General features: G+C 39.2%; 1 protein-coding gene across 4 annotated transcripts in view; it reads left to right on the top strand.

Moving 5' to 3' along the window:
* AREL1 (apoptosis resistant E3 ubiquitin protein ligase 1) overlaps positions 1-19577 on the top strand; it is a 35435-nt gene that overhangs the window by 1293 nt on the left and 14565 nt on the right. The window contains exons 2-5 of one of the 4 annotated variants that reach the window (XM_019733516.3): positions 12753-13073; positions 15524-15584; positions 16439-16635; positions 17597-17834. In XM_019733516.3, coding sequence (XP_019589075.1) covers positions 15569-15584; positions 16439-16635; positions 17597-17834 — 451 coding nt within the window. In that variant the 5' untranslated portion in view covers positions 12753-13073; positions 15524-15568. Of the gene's footprint in view, positions 1-12752; positions 13074-15523; positions 15585-16438; positions 16666-17596; positions 17835-19462; positions 19566-19577 lie in introns of those variants that run through there. The other 3 variants (XM_019733513.3, XM_019733515.3, XM_088797405.1) reach the window with 3 other exon arrangements.

The following is a 19577-nucleotide window of genomic DNA, read 5'->3' as shown; positions in this document are numbered from 1 at the left end:
GAGTCTGTTTCTGTTTTGTTTGTCTGTTTATTCTGTTCTTTAGATGCCACATGTAAGTGAGGTCATATGGTATTTGTCTTTCTCAGTCTAACTTATTTCACTTAGCATAGTATCCTTTAGGTAAGCCTGTACTTTTCTTATTGCACAAAGATCTAGAAAGGTTTTTAGGTTAAAAATAAAGCCAATCGTTACACATCCCGTACTATGAAACAGTGAATTGGTTGACATGAACTTTGAAGTGTGATGGGGCTGAAATCCATGCCCTCTCCCTCTTACTAGTTGTATGGCGTTGGGAGAGTTAATCTATCTGTGCCTCTGTTTTCTTCATCTGTGAAATGGAGATAATCATAATAGTACCTGTCTTACAGGAGTGTTGTTAGGACTAAAAGAGTTAAAATGTGAAATCCCTAGAACTACCACTACTAGTAAATGCTATTAAAGTGTTTTCTATTATTATCATTGTATATCTTCCAACATAGAGGATGTGGTGGTGTTGGAATTTCATGTTGATTATATATATATATATATTTTTTTTTTTTTTAAAGATTTTTATTAGGGAAGGAGAACAGGACTTTATTGGGGAACAGTGTGTACTTCCAGGCCTTTTTTCCAAGTCAAGTTGTTGTCCTTTCAGTCTTAGTTGTGGAGGGCGCAGCTCAGCTCCAGGTCCAGTTGCCGTTTCTAGTTGCTGGGGGCGCAGCCCACCGTCCCTTGCAGGAGTCGAACCAGCAACCTTATGGTTGAGAGGACGCGCTCCAACCAACTGAGCCATCCGGGAGCTCAGCGACAGCTCAGCTCAAGGTGCTGTGTTCAATCTTAGTTGCAGGGGGCACTGCCCACCATCCCTTGTGGAACTCAAGGAATTGAACTAGCAACATTGTGGTTGAGAGCCCACTGGCCCATGTGGGAATCGAACCGGCAGCCTTCGGAGTTAGGTGTACGGAGCTCCAACCGCCTGAGCCACCGGGCCGGCTCCATGTTGATTATAGTTTAATATAGTTGCTCTGTTTTGGAACTTGAATGTGTTGATTACCTGAAGAACGTTATTAAGTTTTCAGTTCTTGAAAAGCTCAATCGCAGGGTGATTTCTCGTGTTGATTCGAGTATAGACAGTTTTCTTCTTCTTTCTTTTTAGGCATGCATTCACTTAGATACTTTGAAGATCACATATCTGACTTTGTAGGCTCTGAATTTTTTATGTTGAAATAGATGTATTATTGAAGCATATACAGATACTGTGTGTGCCTCCTACGGTCACTAGAAGTTCCTGATCTTTTCCAAAAGCTTGTCTGCCAAGCTGTCATTCATGGGTAAAGCTGACGGTGGCCACTTTTTTGACACATTAGAATTTCTTTTGGTGATTAGGCAATAAGCTTTTTAAGTAAACATGATCAGTTTATTTATATTAATCATTTGGAGACTGATTAGTATTATATATATAGGTGTAGAAGGGAAATTGCATATAATTAAATAGTAATTTGCATTTACAATTAGGCATTGAAAAACTAGAAAAACACTCTCTTGGTAATTTGTACTCTTAATTTTGGAATCCATGAACAATAACAAGTTAAAAAAAAAAATCCAAGCAGTTTGTGGTATCTAGTCTGGGAATTTTCTGATTTCCTTGATTGTTAATACTTGATAGGGAGCTAAATTAGTGTAGGGACACTATAGGGGAACAGAACATACTTAGAAAAATATGTTTTTGTTTCAGTGTAACTTTGTTGCAATCTGAGATTCTTGTGGTCTAAGATTAAAGTACTCAGATACTGTGTATAGCATGTTTTGATGGTGATGGGAGGGGCAGATGGTGTTGCTTTGTGTTGGGTGGGAGCAGAAAGTAACTGTTTTTGATTATATACCTGTGAGGGGCAAAAAAATGAGTTTAGCCCTTCTCAGCAGTTGAGAGGGTTGTTTTTTATTTTTCTGCAGTCTGCAGAGAAAAAATTGCTCAAGGCATTTGCCCCACAGTTTGAACACATAATTGGGCTTAACCTTCATTCCGTTCACTAATTGGTTTAACTTACTAATTTAAGTTGATAAATTTCTTTATAAAATTATGGCTGGTGAAAGATTCCTTGAACATCTTGTATTTCAATGTTAGAAGGTTAAAGGTAGATTCATTTTTGTGGCCATGAAGGGAAAAAATCAATTCACAGATATTTTATTCATTATCAAGTTACAGTTTCTACACTTATTTTTATGTCTCATGTGACATGAGTCTTTCCCCCAACAAATGTTAGTTGCTGTTAGTTTTCAGTGAACCTGACTGCCTCCTAAATGTGGTAGCATGGTATGCTCCTAAGATTTTAATATTGAATAGGTTTGTAAGGACGCCTTGGAGGTACACGGCTGCTGAATATTCATTCCTTCAGAGGGCATTTACTGAGGGCCCATTCTGCCCTGGGAAGTGTGCTAGTTACTCTTCTGGAGCTCAGGCCTGTAGTGGAGAAAGATTTGTGAACAGATAAATTATGACAGGTGGTTGACAGAGGTAAGCAAATTAAAATATTTTAGAGGACTTACTCGTTCATCTTTCTGGAAGTGGTCCAGGTCACAATACTGTTGTATAACATTTATTTAGTACTATAACATAACATATAACAGATCAAATTGTGTGACCTTAATGGATTCTAGTATATCATTTTAACTTTTAAATAACTTTAGCCATTAAATAGCTTAGGTTTAAATTTCAGTTCTCTTTCTTTGGTTTCTTATTCTTTGAAAGTTTCATACATGTTTAGCCTTCACTAATAACCTTTTGTATAGTAGTTTTCAATTTTTTGAGGTTGTTTAACCTTATTGCTGTCTGTGTGCGTGCGCATGTGTATGCCTTAGACCTTGATACAGTGTTATATCACCACATGTTTTCCTGGTAGGACTCAAGATCTGTTCTAGAAGTTATGCTTTAATAGAGGGAGATGAGTGTTCTTTTACTTATTAGAAATCAAATAGTCATGATGGATATATGTTTTGTTATTTAGCCTGGATTGAATAGTACCATATGATTTTAATATAAATTTTTGTTACCTTGAATAGTTGAAGAATTTGCACCATGTTTTCAGAGCTTGTAGCTAAAGCGTTCATGTCAATGCAGTTTGCCTGTTGGTGTTGAGATGCTAATAGTCAACATCTGTTCATTGTATTTTCTATTCATTATGCTTTTTGGCCAGAGATTATCTAATAACATACATTTTGTGTAGTATCCCCTTGCTTCTATCCAGAGATCCAGCCCAGGTTGTTTTAACCCCTCTCTTGTCCACTTAGGGAAGTTCCACCTCCAAAGATACCCCCTCCTGTATGTGGTGAATCTATTAGTAAAAGGAAATAGTTAAAATCTCCCAACTTTGATCTCGTTTTTTCATGTCTTGGTGAAGAAGGAAACCCAGCAAGGCTGCATAAATGGTTTATAGAAAGGAATTGAAAAGGATTTGGGAAAAAAAAAACATTTCAACCAAGCATTACCTGAATTGGGCAATGACTAGGAAGGCGTGATCAGAAGCCTAAGGGGGAGTGAGAATGGGAAGTGGGGAACCTTATGTAATTTTTTAAATAAATAAAAACAAATTTTATTTTGGAAAAATTTTAGATTTTAGAGAAAAGTAGCAAAGATAGTACAGAGCTCCTGTATACCTTTCACCCAGCTTTCCCCTAATGCTAATGTTGTACATAACGGTGGTACATTTCTCACATCTAACAAATTAACTACTATTAATTGAACTGCAGGCTTTTTGGATTTCACAAGTTTTCCTACTAATATGCTTTTTCTGTTCCAGGATTCAATCCAGGATACCACATTATATTTAGACCATGTATAATTTTGGTAAATAGGTTGGGATTTCCAATGAACTTTTTCTCTGTCATGTATGTGGTCCAGTAATCCCCAGCCTCGTCTGGGTTTCCTTCTTCTCCAAGACATAATCTGACCAGGGCTAAAGAGAGAAAGTCATTGACCGTGAGAATAAACAGTATGGCATACGGTAGTGTTTTGCATCCCAAAGCACTCTTAACTCAGTGAAAGAGTTGGCTTTGCCTCCCATAAGGGTAGTGTGACATTTCCTGAGAAGCTAAGAGCTGATCCTGAGTGCGGGGGCCCTTCCTGGGCTCCACCAATGTCACGTGCTCACCTCATAGATTTTACTGCATGAAACTATCACCAATTATTTACTAAACCATGTCTGTCATCTTTACTAAACCATGTTTCTAAAGGGTCGTGGGCCATCTTACTCATTTTGGAATCCTCAGGACTAACGTATTGTTTCGCATATGGTTGTTAATACACATTTGAAGAAATTAACCTTTGTTTGGTAATACTGATTATTAGGTCAACGGAAATTTTGTTTTGAATACCACAAGTGTTGAATTTCTCCTTCAAATTGAGCCATCTTAGGTTGCCATTTCTGTGGCTGGTTGAGTTTGTCTTCCTGGACATTTTTTTTTTTTTTTTTTTAAGGAGGGCTCAGCTCCCAGTCGCCCATGTGGGTTTCGAACCAGCAACCTTGGTGTTACTAGCACCATGCTCTAACCAACTGAGCTAACCGGCCACCTTAAAGAACTATAAAATGCTCATTTAAGGTTGCTCTTTCTTTTGATTATAGAAATAATTTATTTTCCTTAAAAATAAGAGTAGAATTGAAAGGAATAGATGGTTGTAGGTTTAGAAATTTGTTAGCTTTTGAGTATATGTGTGACAACTTTAATTCCACTCCCCACCCGCCATGGGTTGTAGATCTGGCTGTTTGCCTGCCACTTCATGCACAGGTAATGAAATAACAACTTCGTAGACTTATTGAGGGAGACAGCTTGTCAGATTCAGAGAATTCGTTTTAAAGTTTTCCTGTTATAGCCAAGATTCATTGTGGCCCAGGGTCACCTAAGCATAAAAGCTGCCATGGTATGGGAACACAGGGGTCTGTCCTCATTCTGTGGATCAGGCACAGTAGAGTCAGTTTGGTAAATAGAAAAAACATCAGAATAGGAAGGAGCTGTAAAGTGAAATTACTATTTTCTTGATTTAGACTAAAGACTGTGACAGGGGTGTACATGAACCAGTTTTCTATTTTGTCTTTCTCCAGACATCTCACAAAGTCACAAAATGAGCAGTAATAAACTGTCACTTCTTCCTGTTTTATTCACATTAGCTTTGAATCCTTTTTTCTACTTTCTCTGAACTGTGCTAAGAATGGCAAACTCTATTCCAGCAGGGCAGCTGAATCTAAACTATGCTTTCATATATACTATTCATTTCATTTTGAGTCTGAAATGTACATTTTGAGTCTAAAAATGTGCTGTTATCTTGGTGAACTTAATCTTTATAAGCCTAAATTTTCTTTTAACCAGTGAGTGATAACTTTTTCCAGCCTCCTTCCAGGTTAGAGTGACTCAATATGGTGAGAATGATCTTATGAAAGCTTCTCTTTAAAACCAGAAGGGTAAGTAGTTTATTGTCCCTGGCTTAACTTGAAGGTACATACTCTGGGTTTTAGAATTTCGTTGTCTGAAGAACCAGCATCAGAGGTCCAGAGGTTTTATGTCAATTTGAGAAGAACTGAGGGACTAAAACCTTGGCTAAATTTAGAAATGCCATTTATTAGGTTGAAGAGGGGGAAATCTGTTAAAAGATAAAAATCTTTCCAAATTCGGAAATAGACTTAACTAATCCTTGGTAATGTGGGAAGTTCAATTGGAAAGAAACAAAGGGATACTAAAACTGAGTGATGATGAGAAATGGAATGCTGGAGTTTTAAAACTCTTACCAAAATTTTTGAGAAGAGATTTTCTGTTGTGAAACTTTTAGATAAAACTTCTAGAAGAAAACAAAAAAATCTTTGTGACCTTGAGTTAGGCAACATTTTTTTTTTTTAATAGGACACAAAAAAAACAAAAGAAAAAAAATCGATAAGTTGGATTTCATCAAATTAAAAACTTTCACTCTTTTTAAACAACACTATTAAGAAAATGAAAAACCAAGCCACAGGAAATATTTGTCAAAAATATTTCTAATAAAGTACTTGTATTCAGAATATGTGAAGAACTCTTACAACTCAATAGTAAGGAGACAAACAGCTCAATTTTTTTAAATGGTAAAAGATTTGGCTATCAAAGAAGGTTCACACATAGCCAAAAACCACATGGAAAGATAATATTGTTAGTCCTTAGGGAAATGCATATTAAAACCACAATGAGATACCACTTTACACCATTTTTGGCACACCCAATTGCTGGTAGAAATGCAAGGTGATATAGTCACTCTGAAAAAGTTTGGCAGTTTCTTTTAAGTTAAATACGTATGTGCTTACCATATGACCCAGCAATCCCACCCTTAGTTATTTACCCAAGAGAAATGAAAACATATGTTCACACAAAGATGTGTACTTGAGTGTTCATTGCACCTTTATCCATAATAGCCCCAAACTGGATGGAACCCCAATGTCCTTCAGCTGGTGCCTGGATAAACACATTGTTGTTTGTCTATATAACAGTCTACACAGTGATAAAGAGGAACGAACTGCTGATACTTGTATATCATGATTGTGTTTTTTATATCGTAACCATATACAGTTGTCAAAACTTGAATTGTTAACTTTAAATTGGTGACTTTTACTATGTGTAAATTGTATCTCAAAACTGAATTTGACAAGGAAATTTTTTTGCCAGTGACTTACGCAGGATTAGATAATGGATTCAGATTAGTTTGGATCTGAATTTGTTATAGGCACTAAAGTAATATTGAAATAATAATCAATATCACTGAATTGAATTTCAAAGAGCTTAGTACATATATCAGTGTTGGGTCAAATTTAGGTTAATACTACTATGAATAAAAATAGATGGAAATGAGATAAAATTTTTATTTGAAGTCACTAAATCAGAAAATGGGAATTCTAAATAAGGAAAAAATACTTGGGCTAATTTTGAATCTCCTCTCTGGCTTAAATTTTTACTGGGTCTAATACGGTTGACCACCAATTTCTAGAAATAATCACTTCCTTTTGCCTTCAATAAACCACTTTTACAATTGTTGTCCTCTTCTAGGATTGTTTCTTTTCATTCTTCTTTGCTAGCTCCTCTTTTTTGGGGTGGGGAGGAGGGTACATTTAAGATTGATCCCTGTAGGGTTCTATAATTAGTCTTTTTCTTGGTCTTCCTGCTTTCCATGGCAGTCTTTTCCATTCTCCATGTCTTTTAACTGCCCTCAGGATGCTGGTATTGCTGTAGCTTCCTATGCCTATTTCCTTTTATTTTGTGGATATATTATTCACCTGGATATCCTATAGACCCTTCAGACTTAACATGTTTATTTCTGTACTCATCATCTTTCCCTCCACATTTGCTCTGTCTCCTTAATTCTCCACCACCATTCATCCAGGCTCCCAAGCGTAGAAAATCCCAACTTGTCCTTGGCTTCTTGCTCTCCTTTATCTTTTCGATCTCACAGGTCACTCACCTCTTTTCTTGTCTCTCAGCCATCAGCCTGTCCTCTTCAGAGTCTCTTTCACATTGTCCCCAGAGTTATTTTTTTTAAGATGTGTGATCCTCTTCCTCCCGTAGTTAAAAAACGTTTCTTGGTTTTGTTGTTGTTATTGCTTAAAGTCTAAAATGAAGTCATATTCCATTAAATTTCCAAATTAAGTATTTCTGAACTCTCATTCTCTATCTCATTCTTCCTTTTAAGTTTTTTTTCCTTTTTGGGGATTTTTCTGAAGCATCCTCATTCCTGGTTAAGAGTATAGGCTCTGGAATCACATTACCTGCTCCTTCAATTGTCAACTGGGTAACTACAGGCAAGTTATTTTAGCTCTCTGTGTCTCTGTTTTCTAATTTATAAAATATAGATAATATGATTGTATGGTTGATGTGAGAGTTAAATGAGATAATATATGAAGCACTTCATACAGTGCTGGCATATAATATGTTCTTAATAAAGATGGATTCTTGTTTTTATCATCATACTTAAAAAAAAAGAAAAAACCGGAAAACTTAGTATTTTGGATTGTTGCTGTCATTGTTTCCACATGGGATTTCTCTGGAAAACCAGTTAGTCCCTCCGGTACTCAATGCCATCTTGCTCCTTTATTGCGGGATGGGCTGCAGTAGCACGGGGCACACACCACCGTCACCACCTGGCAACCCAGCAGCCAGGTTTGCACATAAGAGCCCTGTCTCTCGAGGCACTCCTGTAGGGCCAAGACACCTGGGTCTAGTTTCCAGTCTCAACCAGCCCTCCTTTCCCTGTGAGACTTGGGGAGTCTTGCTCCCCAACAGCAGCTGAATTCCTTCCTCTTCTCAGTGCATCTCCATTTTATATCTGAGGCAACTGAAATAGCTTGTCACTCGGTAGCAAGATTCATGCTCTTGACCATTACACTGTACTAAGAATCAGTCACCCTGGCTTGGCTCCAGGCGATCTTCCTAAGCACTGTGCATTCTTAATGCTGAGCTTTCCGTCACTCCCTGTCTTGACTCAGTACTTTTGCTTATGCTGTTCTTTCTGCTTGGATACTAGTCTTTTCCCCCCTGCCTTGTAAATGCTTACTCATTTTTAAATAACATCTCTGTTGTCTCTCCTGGGAAGACTTCCCCACTCTCTCGGACAAAGTTACCCCTCACCTTCCTTTGCCCACCACACATTGTTTAGTCCTCTTCTGCAGTACTTGCCACATTGTATTGTCCATCTCCCCCCCAGGCTTCTTTATGCTTGTGACTTTAGCTTTTGGCATACAGCATATGCTCAAGAAATAGGAAATGAAGAACGAACGATACAGAAGAACCTAAAGATGTTGGTAGTGAGTGAATTACAGTGAATTTTAGGCTGAGAGAAAAATACAGATCTCTAGGGATAGGGAACATAGAGAAAATACAATTCTATTCAAAATGGGAGTATATGGGATGGGTGGTAATGGGTAATAGACTAGAAGTTGAGCGGGGGTTATAGTGCTTCTCAAACTTTTCAGCCCAAGTACCTCTAGTGGTAGAGGATCGTGGGTATGGAACCCCTTTGGGGCTGGGCGTTGAACCCCTTGGGGCCTGGGAGCAGAGCTCCAAGCAACCTTTCTGCCTCCAGTACAAAATAGTTGAATATTTTGAACATATCCATGTTTTATCTTTAGAAATGCATGCATATTTTGCATTCTATTTTATTATCTATGAATTTGTTTCAACATGAAAATATTTTTTTATCCTCACCCACCTGATTCTCTATTAACTAGATGCTACGGGAACATGTGTCATTTATTCTCTGGCTTCTAGCACATTCTGGCATGCCCCAACGCCCAAATCTGGGAAGCGTGGAATTGGGTTATAGTCTAATATGGCAGCATTCTAGCTTTCTGTGATTTGGGGGATTGTCTACTCAAGAGTATTATGTCATGGAACCAAGAGGGTGAGCTCATCCTGTTCTGAGTAACGCGGCTGTTCCTGGAAGGCTGCAGTCAGTTGGAGGCACCTCATTACCAGCTCACTGGGGACTAGCTGGAGAGAGTTCACAGAAGACCCACAGGAATGATTAAGAGACTGGAGGGGCTGACTGATGAGGAAAGAATATAAATGAAAACTGTATAACTTGGCTGAACCAAGATAGCAGGAATACACAACTGTATAAATATCTCAAGAGTATAAACTTGATGAGGGAGGGCAATCTTTTATGGTGGGTTGTGGGGGTGGGGAGAATAAACCAAGGATGAAATGAAGCAAAGGAAAAATGTAAACGAATAATCTAAAGTATCTGATGGTACACTTTATTTCTTGGAACCTCCTTAGTTAGACCACTAACCGATGGGCCTATGGCTAATTGAATGATTTGTTTTTTTCCTTTGATTTCCTTGGACTCGTGGCTGGTGCTTCTGTGTAGACAATGCTGGAGGCTACATCTTACCAAGCCAACATCTTTCTTTTGTCCTATCTTGTTTTGTGCAGCTCAGTGGGTGATATTTGGAACTCGTGTGTGCTGTAACTGCCGCTTTATTTACAAAAATTATAAGTGGACTTTCACGTCATTTTTTTCATAGCTTTTTAGAATAGCACTTTAAAAGTAGAGACTGAATCAGTGATGTGTATTGTAATAATTTTAGAAACCCAGATATAGTATTTAGTTCCTGGGGTACTGGTTTTAGGAAATTACAGCCTTGATGAAATGCAAACATGGCTTATGAAACATGTACTTTGGGAAGTGATTGTATAAAAGTCCTACTTGGGGTATGGGAGGCATAAAGCTTTTAAATAGCAGTTGAAATTAGCCAGGAGAAACATTTGAATGTTGCAAGTTTTATAGTTCTTTTCCTAAAAAAGGAATGGTAGAACTGGAAGAAAATGATTGTATACTCTTTTGATTTATAAAAATGATTTCATTTATACAAGGCAGTTATATAGCTTTAAGACTAAGACCTCTACACCAGATGGGTAAACTTTTTGTGAAGGGTTAGATAGAAAAACTTTGTAGGCCATATATCTCTGCTACAACTACTGCACTCCGCCGATGTAGTACAAAAGCAGTCACAGATAACATACAGACAAATGAACTTGGCTGTGTTCGTTCTTTTTTTACAAAGCTTTTTTTTTTTTTTTTTTTTTTTTTTTAACCGAAACACGTGGCTGTCTGGATTTGGCCTGCAGGTTGTAGTTTGCCGACTCTCTCTGTAGACCCTTGCTCTTGAAAGCATGATCTGCAGCATCAGCCTTCCCTGTGAGCCTCTTAGAGGTGCAGAATATTGGGTCCCTTCTCAGGTGGACTGCTCTGCCATGCTTCTCTAACTTGCACGTGCACAGGAATGTGCGAAAGTACAGGAACCTGTGAAAGTACAGGCTCTGAGATAGACTCTGAATGCCATACTAGCCATTGGGAGGCAAAGATGAGGAAGACCCAGTCAGCGTCCTCAGGAAGCCCGCAATCCATCGGGAGAGACAACTGTATTACAGTGCAGACTAATAAATGCTAGAATAGAGGTATCTTCAGCATAGGAGTATTACAACAGAGGAAGGGGTTAGTTCTGCCTGGCATGGGGGAAGCCTTCAGAGGGGCCTGGGAGTTGGACCAGGAAAGGTGGTGGTGCTTGACTTGAGTCTTGAAGCTCATTAGAGACACTGAAGCATTGAGGTGGGGTGGGGGTGAGGGGGTTAAAGCATGGTGGTTCATGGCGGGGCACAGTAAACATGATGGAACCAGGAGTTAATTGATTTAGTAATTAAATAGCTGATCACAGAGTTGGTTGGAGGCCCACTAAGATCAGAATGAATAGAAGTAAAAGTTTAGTACATTTTATTATGTTTAGCTAAGTTTTTAATGCAGTTTTCTTATTTGAGAAAAGGAACACTTGCCTGTTCTTTCCTTTTTTTTAGGGAAAAAAAAATCATTCTTCAGAAATAGAAACTTTTTATGTGGTCTTGAATCATTAAGAACTTAGAAAACACTAAAAGGTACAGGTAGAAAATAAAAATTATTTATAATTCCATACACCAGGAGATGACCACTGGTAACATTTTTGTGTTGTTCCTTCCAGTCTTCTTTATGTAATGTAATATTTTAAAAATTGGGCTCATGCAATGTAAATAATTTTTTGCTTGCTTTTCCATTTAACATTTTATTTGTGAGCAATTCCTTGTGTTGTTATTCTTTAAGAGTGTCATTTTTAAAATGCTTATATAGCATTCTAATAGATCTCTTATAGTTTATGTAACTCTTCTCTTGTTTGCAGATCCTTTAAGCTGGTTCCAATTGTTAGTTGACCCAGGTTTTGGCTCATGTATTTGGCAAGTCTGTCACCATATTTTAAAATAAATACATATACTTATTTATTTTTAATTATAAAAGTTTGCCAACTTGTTTGATCTGCTGGCCTTCACTCATTCTGTACTTGTGCTCTTATTAGTATTTTGTGTTTTCTTGATTTCCCATGGTAGAGAGTAGTCATTAAAAGCATGGATTCTGGGTCCAGGTTGTCTGGGTTTGACTCAAGTCTGCTACCTATTGTGTGTAATCTTGAGGAATTACCTTGAGAAAGTGCTTCAGTTTCCTCATTTGTAAAATAGGGATAATTGCACCTATGTTTTGGGGTTGTGAATTAATATGTATGAAGCACTGAGAACAGTCCCTGCCATGTGGAAAGAGACTGTGTCTTCATTTAGTGATTAATAGTCTCTTCTCATTTGTTTTATGGTGGCTGTTTGTGTATGCCTTGCCATAACCCCCTTTCTGCTACATTAGTTCATGAATATCTTTGAGTTACAGACGGACTTGATTGAATTTTATTACTTAGGGACTTTATCTTGAAAGTTCAAAGACTTTTCCCCCCCTCACTCATAGTAGCAAATTTTACTGTTGAAAGATAAGCTCGGCATTGTTTAACCGTGCCTTGGAAATGCACGGACAGGCGCTCTAACCTGCTCACCACCCAGCCTCTCTCTCATGTCTCTTCACCTTGTTGCCAGACCCCCTGCTCCAGCCCCGTCAGACAAACGGGGCATGTGGTTGTGATGAGGCTCCCCCTAAATCTGTGCTCTACTGTGCATCTGCTGAAGCGTCGGCTTCAACTGAAGTCCTGGAGCTTCCCTCTGGGAGTGACACGGGTAGGGCAGTGGCAGTGCCGCTTGCCTTTTCTTGTGGAGTTTTAATTGGGAAAATTTGGTCAGCGTTTACCTGCTGTGGTCGTTTTTAGTGTGTCAGTGTTCCCACTGTCTGTTCTACCTCCTCTTTTTGTTTTCTGGGGATGCTCTGTCAGAAATAAAAACCTGTTCCACTGACCCTTGTTTCTTTGTAGGGTAGGATCCTGAGGCAGCACAACAGATGCCTCCTTTGGCAGTGGGTTGTGCCCTGCACTAGAGAGAAGTCCAGGGATGATGTATTTTGGGGTTATATTTCTCCGCCCTGGAAGTCACCCAGTTCATTCCAGAAACATTGACCATCTGCTTCTGTGACACACCCTCAGTGAAGGTCTGATGGACAGACACTTTCCGTTGTTCTTGCGGCTATTTTCTCGCATGTGGAAGTTGAAGACAAGGTGAGAGGGCCACGTTACCTGCTTCGGTGAATAGGAAGGCGTGCTGCACTCGGTTCTCAGAACATGGGCCCTCGTTTAAAGGTAAGTCAGTAGCCTAGTTAAGGTTCACTTGTTACTGGGATGCAGTACATGAACTCAGTGGCCAGTCCCTGTGCCTTTTCAGCAAGGAAAAGCTGTTGAAGTGCACGGTTGCAGTTAGAATTGACCTTGCTCCCAGAAGGGCATCTTGGAGTAAAAAGAAATAAATTCTCCATTTCTGGGAAATGACTTTTTTACAACAGATCTTCAATGTTAGGGCTAAAATTTATTTGATGTTGTAATTATAAGTCTTTGTACTCCAAAAAAAGCAAAGCGTTTTAGAATATGCATATTAATCAACTTTCTAACATTCCCTTGAGAGAGATATTTTCAAGTACTTCCCCCTCCCCTGCTTTTGTAGGTGATGTGAGCCAAAGTGCTGTAGTATTAAGCATCTTGCCTGGGATCCTTTAGTAAGCAAGTGATACTTCTGCATTAGATAATTGGTACTGCATTCTTTTTTCTTCTGTCACGCTTTATTTTTATTTCAGAAGATTTTTTAGAAGAGCTATAAGCATTTATCTTTCTAATTTTAGCCTCATGGTGAGATTCTTACAGCAGGATTGGGTAATGTTTTTCATACCTTTTTTTTTAACCTGTTTTCTTAAATCTTTTCCCAAATACTTCACTGTCTCTGTGACTCCAGGCTTTTTCACGATTCAGTGTTCTATGAGGTTAATGTCACTGAGATTCAGAGTTAGACATGGATCTGAGTCTCAGCTCTGTCACTTAACCAGCTGCAAGATGTTCAGCAAGTTAACTTTTCTAAACCCAGTTTTGTTTTTTTAAAATCTGTGAAATGAGGATAATAATGCTTATTTTACCAAGTTGTTATGGTGACAATTACTTAGGCTAATATGTAAAACATTGCAGTGTTTGGCTTATGGTAAGTGGATCAATAAGGTGGTTGTAAGTACTAGTTTACTACTACATACTACTGTTATTCCGCTAGCTTTGGGTATCACAGTTTGCTGAATTGTGTTAAGGGCAAGGACACTAAACAGATGAATTTGAAAAGAAACAAACTACTCATGTAGCTGAATTGCATGAAATAGTATGATGGAGGCTTAACATACTGCTTCTTTTTGCTTTGAATTAGACTGGGGAAGAGTTCCAAAATAATTTTATGAAGGAGAAGTGTGAGCAGCAGAAAGTGGAGGGTGCTGTGGAAACTGTTGTAGAAAAATAAGAGCTCAAGATAAGGAGAATAGGACCATAAAACTGGATACCACGCCATCCGTGAGCACTTACGGCTCTAGGCATTGGTATTTAACACGTACTTGTAGAAGTGAAGTAGATTGACACCTTTGGGTCTGAAGAGCTTGTGACCCCCGGCTTAAGTGAATATCCTGCTAATTAAGAAGTGTTTAAATCTTTAAAAAGTATGTCTCAAAGGAAGGTCGCATCTGGAAAATTCCCGATTCTTAGACATTCTGGATCAAATAGACATTTGACCTTATCCATTCAGCAGATATTTTCTTCATACTTATTGCAATTACTATATGCAATCATGTTGGATGCTGTAGAGAATTTTTAAGACTGGTTCTTTGCCTCATGTTATTTACCACTCTGAAATGGAAAGTGAAACACACAAGGGGCTAGAAGAGCTGATAAAAGGTGCTGGCTTGAGATAACATCGATGACTTTAACATATATTAGCCCTAAAAGAAAGGATGAACTCAGTGCATTGTAGAATGGAGAACATAAACTAAGGTCAAAACTCAGTGATAAGATACAAATGTTAGTGTACATTGTATTTTTCTTTGACAGTACCTTGGGTGGTTCAAATGAGTAATAATTGAAGTCTTACTCTGGAAACAGGTTTAATAAACAGTGAAAGTTTCCCCTCAAACTCTGGCCCCTGTATGAATTGTTCTGACTTTGGCAGGCATCACTTAGGATGAGAAGTACAGTCTCCTCCTTTTGTTTTCTCCTGGGCCTTTCTGCTGAGCTCATCTTCCACAGGGCCCATTAGTTTGTCTCATTGGTAACAGCAAAAAGGACTGCTCTGACATGCCTACTGCTTGTTACTGGGATGAGCCAGGGTTCGTTTTAATTATATAATGCCAAAATGATGATAATACTTGCTTTTACAAATCCACATTTTATAGAACTATTTCTACTTAGATGAATTACTTCCAGAAGGCAAATATAAGTGGAAAGTGACTCCATTGTCCTCTTTGCTTGTGTTGATTAGCACCGCTTTGCATGGGGGAGGGAAACTGTCTCGGGGCCCTGGATCTAAGAAGATGAAAGCCATGTTATTACATTTTGTAATTAGCAATAAAGCAAGTGGCTGTTTGTGGTATTCCTAGGGTGGTCAGTAGATTAGTAGTCTTTAGGGGGAATGATGCACTCTCTGTTTCTCTGAAGTATGTCATGGGGCACCTGTCAAGCTGAGGTGGCTGTAAGAAAGAGTTGGAGAAAAAAACTGAACAAGTTTTCTTCTGCAGTTGCAGCTGTGATCCTCGGCTGTCTGTCGGCATTGAAGGGACCTGATGTTTTACGTTATTGGTATGTTCTGGAAAGAGTTCTCTTTATTATCTTTTTGTTGGGGATACTTACATCCTTTTTGCTTCCTTTTCTATCCCTTTTCCCTTTGAAAATAGACTTGGACATATTTCCAGTTATGCCAGAAAGTACCTTCACAGAGTTGGCAGTGGAATTCATTCATTTGGGAAATATTTATTGAGTAATTATAGTCAGTGCCAGACACTGTTTCCTGCAGAGTCAAAGGCAAAAATTTGCCTTCAAGAAGTTCATACCATGAAGGGGGAAGTGGATAAGGGGGAGAAAAGTTATAATAGGTAAATGTACAGGAGATTGAGGGAACCCAGAAGAGGGAAGCCCTAACTGGTGGTTGTTGGGAAGGGCTTTGGCCAAGTGGACAAGGGAGGGGAAGGCTTCCAAATGGCGGGAATAAAATGCACATTCTTTTTACTATTTCTGAAAGGGGGCAGCACGTGCAGGGGGTGGGCATGATTATGTGGTCCATTGTATAGAACAAGGCTTGGCAAACTTTTTCTATGAAGGTCCAACGAGTAAATATTTTCAGCTTCCCAGCCTCTGCAGTCTCTGTCACAATTGCTGTTTAGTTCAAAAGCAGCCCTAGACAATATGTAAATGAATCAAACTGTATTTACAAAAGCAGGCAGTGGGTGGGAGTTGGCCCAAGGACTATTGTATCTGAGCCGTGGTAGAGAAGTTCCTCTCTTCCCCCACAGAGGTACACCCAGTGCAGTGTTTCTTTGGCAGTCTTGCTATCTCGTCCTGACTTCTTCAATTTTTGAGAGATGGCTAGCCTGTTCCATAAGGAGAAGCTGTAATGTGTAACTGGCAGGTGTCTGTGTGTTCTCTCTTTCGCATAGGCGGAATCACAGTGTCTGTGGTTGCATTCTTCTTCACGATTAAGTTCCTCTTTGAGCTCGCCGCACGTGTAGTCAGCTTTCTCCAGAATGAGGACCGTGAGCGCCGAGGGGACCGGACTATTTATGACTACGTGCGGGGAAATTACCTGGATCCCCGGTCTTGCAAAGTCTCCTGGGATTGGAAGGACCCCTATGAGGTGGGCCACAGCATGGCCTTCCGAGTGCATGTAAGGGCATGTTTCTGTCTCCATACCCATTGGGGTTTCTGAGTCACTTGCTTTCCCGAGCCCAGTTCAGTCCGTTGGTGGTGCTGGCCTGGAAGGTTAACATTTTCCCTTGTTTTTCAGTCCCTCCCAGGAACTTGGGGATTGTTAATATCTGAAGAGTCATAAGTTTCTCTATCATTTTGGTTTAATGGGTGCTTAGCTTTAAAGAAATATAAAGCTTAATGTTACCTTTTCAAAATAAGAAAAATATTACAGAAAAGAATAGGTGTCGTAGATCAGAGGTTGGCAAACTATGGCCCAAGGGTTAAATCAGGTGCACCTCCTATTTCTGTAAATATGGTTTTATTGGGACATAGCCACACCCATTCATCTTTGCGTTTTGCTGATAGCTGCTTTCACACTTGAGTAGTTAACCACAACTGAATAGCTGTGTATGACCCATAAAGCCAAAAATATTTACTCTCTGGCCCTTTAGAGAAATAGTGTTCTGCCCCGTGATGACGTCTCCTGTGCAGCGTTGTGCTTGGCTTGATAGCCTGAGCCCTCCTAGCTTCGCCTGGTGCTTTAGTTCACTCGGTGCCAGTGGTACCCACTGACTTACCTTTCCATTGGGGTTAGCAGTGATAATATAATAAAAAGGGCTGATAAGACAGAGGAGGCAGCGTTTATCGTTCAGAAATGTCAAGTTGAAATTGATTTAATGATGTATCTTACCCCGCCCTCAAAACAGGTTAAGAATTTGTTCATGATTTAATGGTTTTCCTTGAAGTATTGAGAGAATTTGTGTCTCCCTGTGTCTGCAGGACTGTCGGAGCGAGTAGTTACTGGCTTTTACCAGCTACCTCCTCTCGCTCCACACTTTTTTGAGTTAGATGGGAAATGATTTTCTCCCCCTGCTCACTAATGGGTTCCTCTCTTCTCCCCACTGTAGTTATTCTATAAGAACGGGCAACCTTTCCCTGCACATCGGCCTGTGGGACTAAGAGTTCACATCTCTCATGTTGAACTAGCAGTGGAAATTCCGGTGACCCAAGAAGTGCTCCAGGAGCCCAGTTCCAACGTGGTCAAGGTGGCTTTCACTGTGCGCAGGGCCGGGCGTTACGAGATCTCAGTGAAGCTTGGGGGATTAAATGTAGCCTACAGTCCCTACTACAAGATTTTTCAGCCAGGTACGTTCTCTCTCCCTTTCTCTCCCTCTTTCCTTTCCTTCCTTTTTCTTTTTGCAATCGTACCCTTTTTTAAACAACATATTTATTCAGATTTAATTCATATGCCATATAATTGATCCATTTAAAATATATAATGGTTTTTAAAATTCATAGAGTTGTACAACTTATACCACATTCATTTTAGAGCATTTTTATCACCCCATCACCGTGTACCCATTCGTAGTCACTCACCCCACAGCCCTAGGCCACCACTAACCTGTTGCCTCTGTGGATTTGCCTACTCTGGCTACTGCTTTGTTACTTACATTGCGAATCAGTGTAATCCGAACACACTTGACCGCTCATGACTGGCTTGTTTCACTTAGCATAATACTTTTAAGGTTCATTCCTGCTGTAGCATGAATCAGTACTTCATGTCTTTTTAATTGCCAAATAATATTCCCCTGTATGGATATACCACATTTTATTTTTCTGTTCATCGGTTGATGGACATTTGGGAGTTGTTGCTTTTGACTGCTACGTATAATGCTGCTGTGAACATTTGTGTACAAGTTTTTTTGTGGACACATGTTTTCAGTTCTTTGGGAGTGGAATTGCTGGGTCATCAGCCTGGTAGATCAGAGGTTGGCAAACTATGGCCCAAGGTTTAAATCAGGTGCACCTCCTATTTCTGTAAATATGGTTTTATTGGGACACAGCCACACCCATTCATCTTTGCGTTTTGCTGTTGACAAAAGGTAAATTCTTCTGATTTTTGAAACCTTTTCAAGTAAAGACACTTTGACCCTAATCCCACCCTTGCTGCCGATATGTGTTTTACTTCTCACTGAAGAGTGTCTACTCAAGTTTCTGGAAATAACTACCGCTTTTTCCCCCTTCACATCCTTCTTGCCAGATGATAGATGCTCACTGACTTCTAAGCCTAAAAGTGTAATCTGTGATTCTTGCTTCTGCAACAACTCTTTATTTTGAGATAATTATAGTTTCCTATGCAGTTGTACGAAATAATACAGAGAAATCTGGTGTACCCTTGACTCAGTTTCCCTCAATGATAACGTTTTACATAACCGTAGTACCGTATCACAGCCAGGTTTCTCACACTGGCGCAGTCGAGATGCTGAGCGTTTCCCACCGCCAGGATACTTCCTGTTGCCTTTCTATAGCCACACCCATTTCTCCTCTCACACCCACCTCTCCCCTAACCCCTCACAGTCACTAATCTGTTCTCCATTTTTATAAATGTTGTCATTTCAAGAATGTTATATAAAGGGAATCATATAGTATATAACCTTTTGGTTACATAACTTCTTTTCACTCAGCAGAATTCCCTGGAGATTCATCCAGGTTCTTGAGTTTATCAATAGTTGGTTCCTTTTTATTGCTGAGTAGTATTCCATTGTGTGAATGTACCATAGTTTCTTCACCATTCACCAGTTGAAGGACATTTGGTTTTTTCCAGTTTTGTGCTATTATGACTAAACCTATGAACATTCATATACAGGTTTTCATATGAACATAAGTTTTTATTTCTTTGGTATAAATAAATGCCCTGGAATGCAATTGCTGGGTCATATGGTAGTTGCATATTTAGTATTTTTAAGAAACTGCCAAACTCTCTTCCAGAGTGCCTGTAGCATTTTACATTCCCACCAGCAGTGTATGAATAATCCAGTTTCTTCACATCCTCGTCAACATTTGATATTGTCACTATTTTTCGTTTTAGCCATTCTGGTAAGTGTGTGG

This window comes from Rhinolophus sinicus, chromosome 3, assembly GCF_057876585.1.
Source record: "Rhinolophus sinicus isolate RSI-liver-muscle chromosome 3, RSI-T2T, whole genome shotgun sequence".
NCBI classification, from domain to species: Eukaryota; Metazoa; Chordata; class Mammalia; order Chiroptera; family Rhinolophidae; genus Rhinolophus; species Rhinolophus sinicus.
Note: the sequence above shows the minus strand (reverse complement) of the source record. Positions and strands in the feature narration are given on the sequence as shown.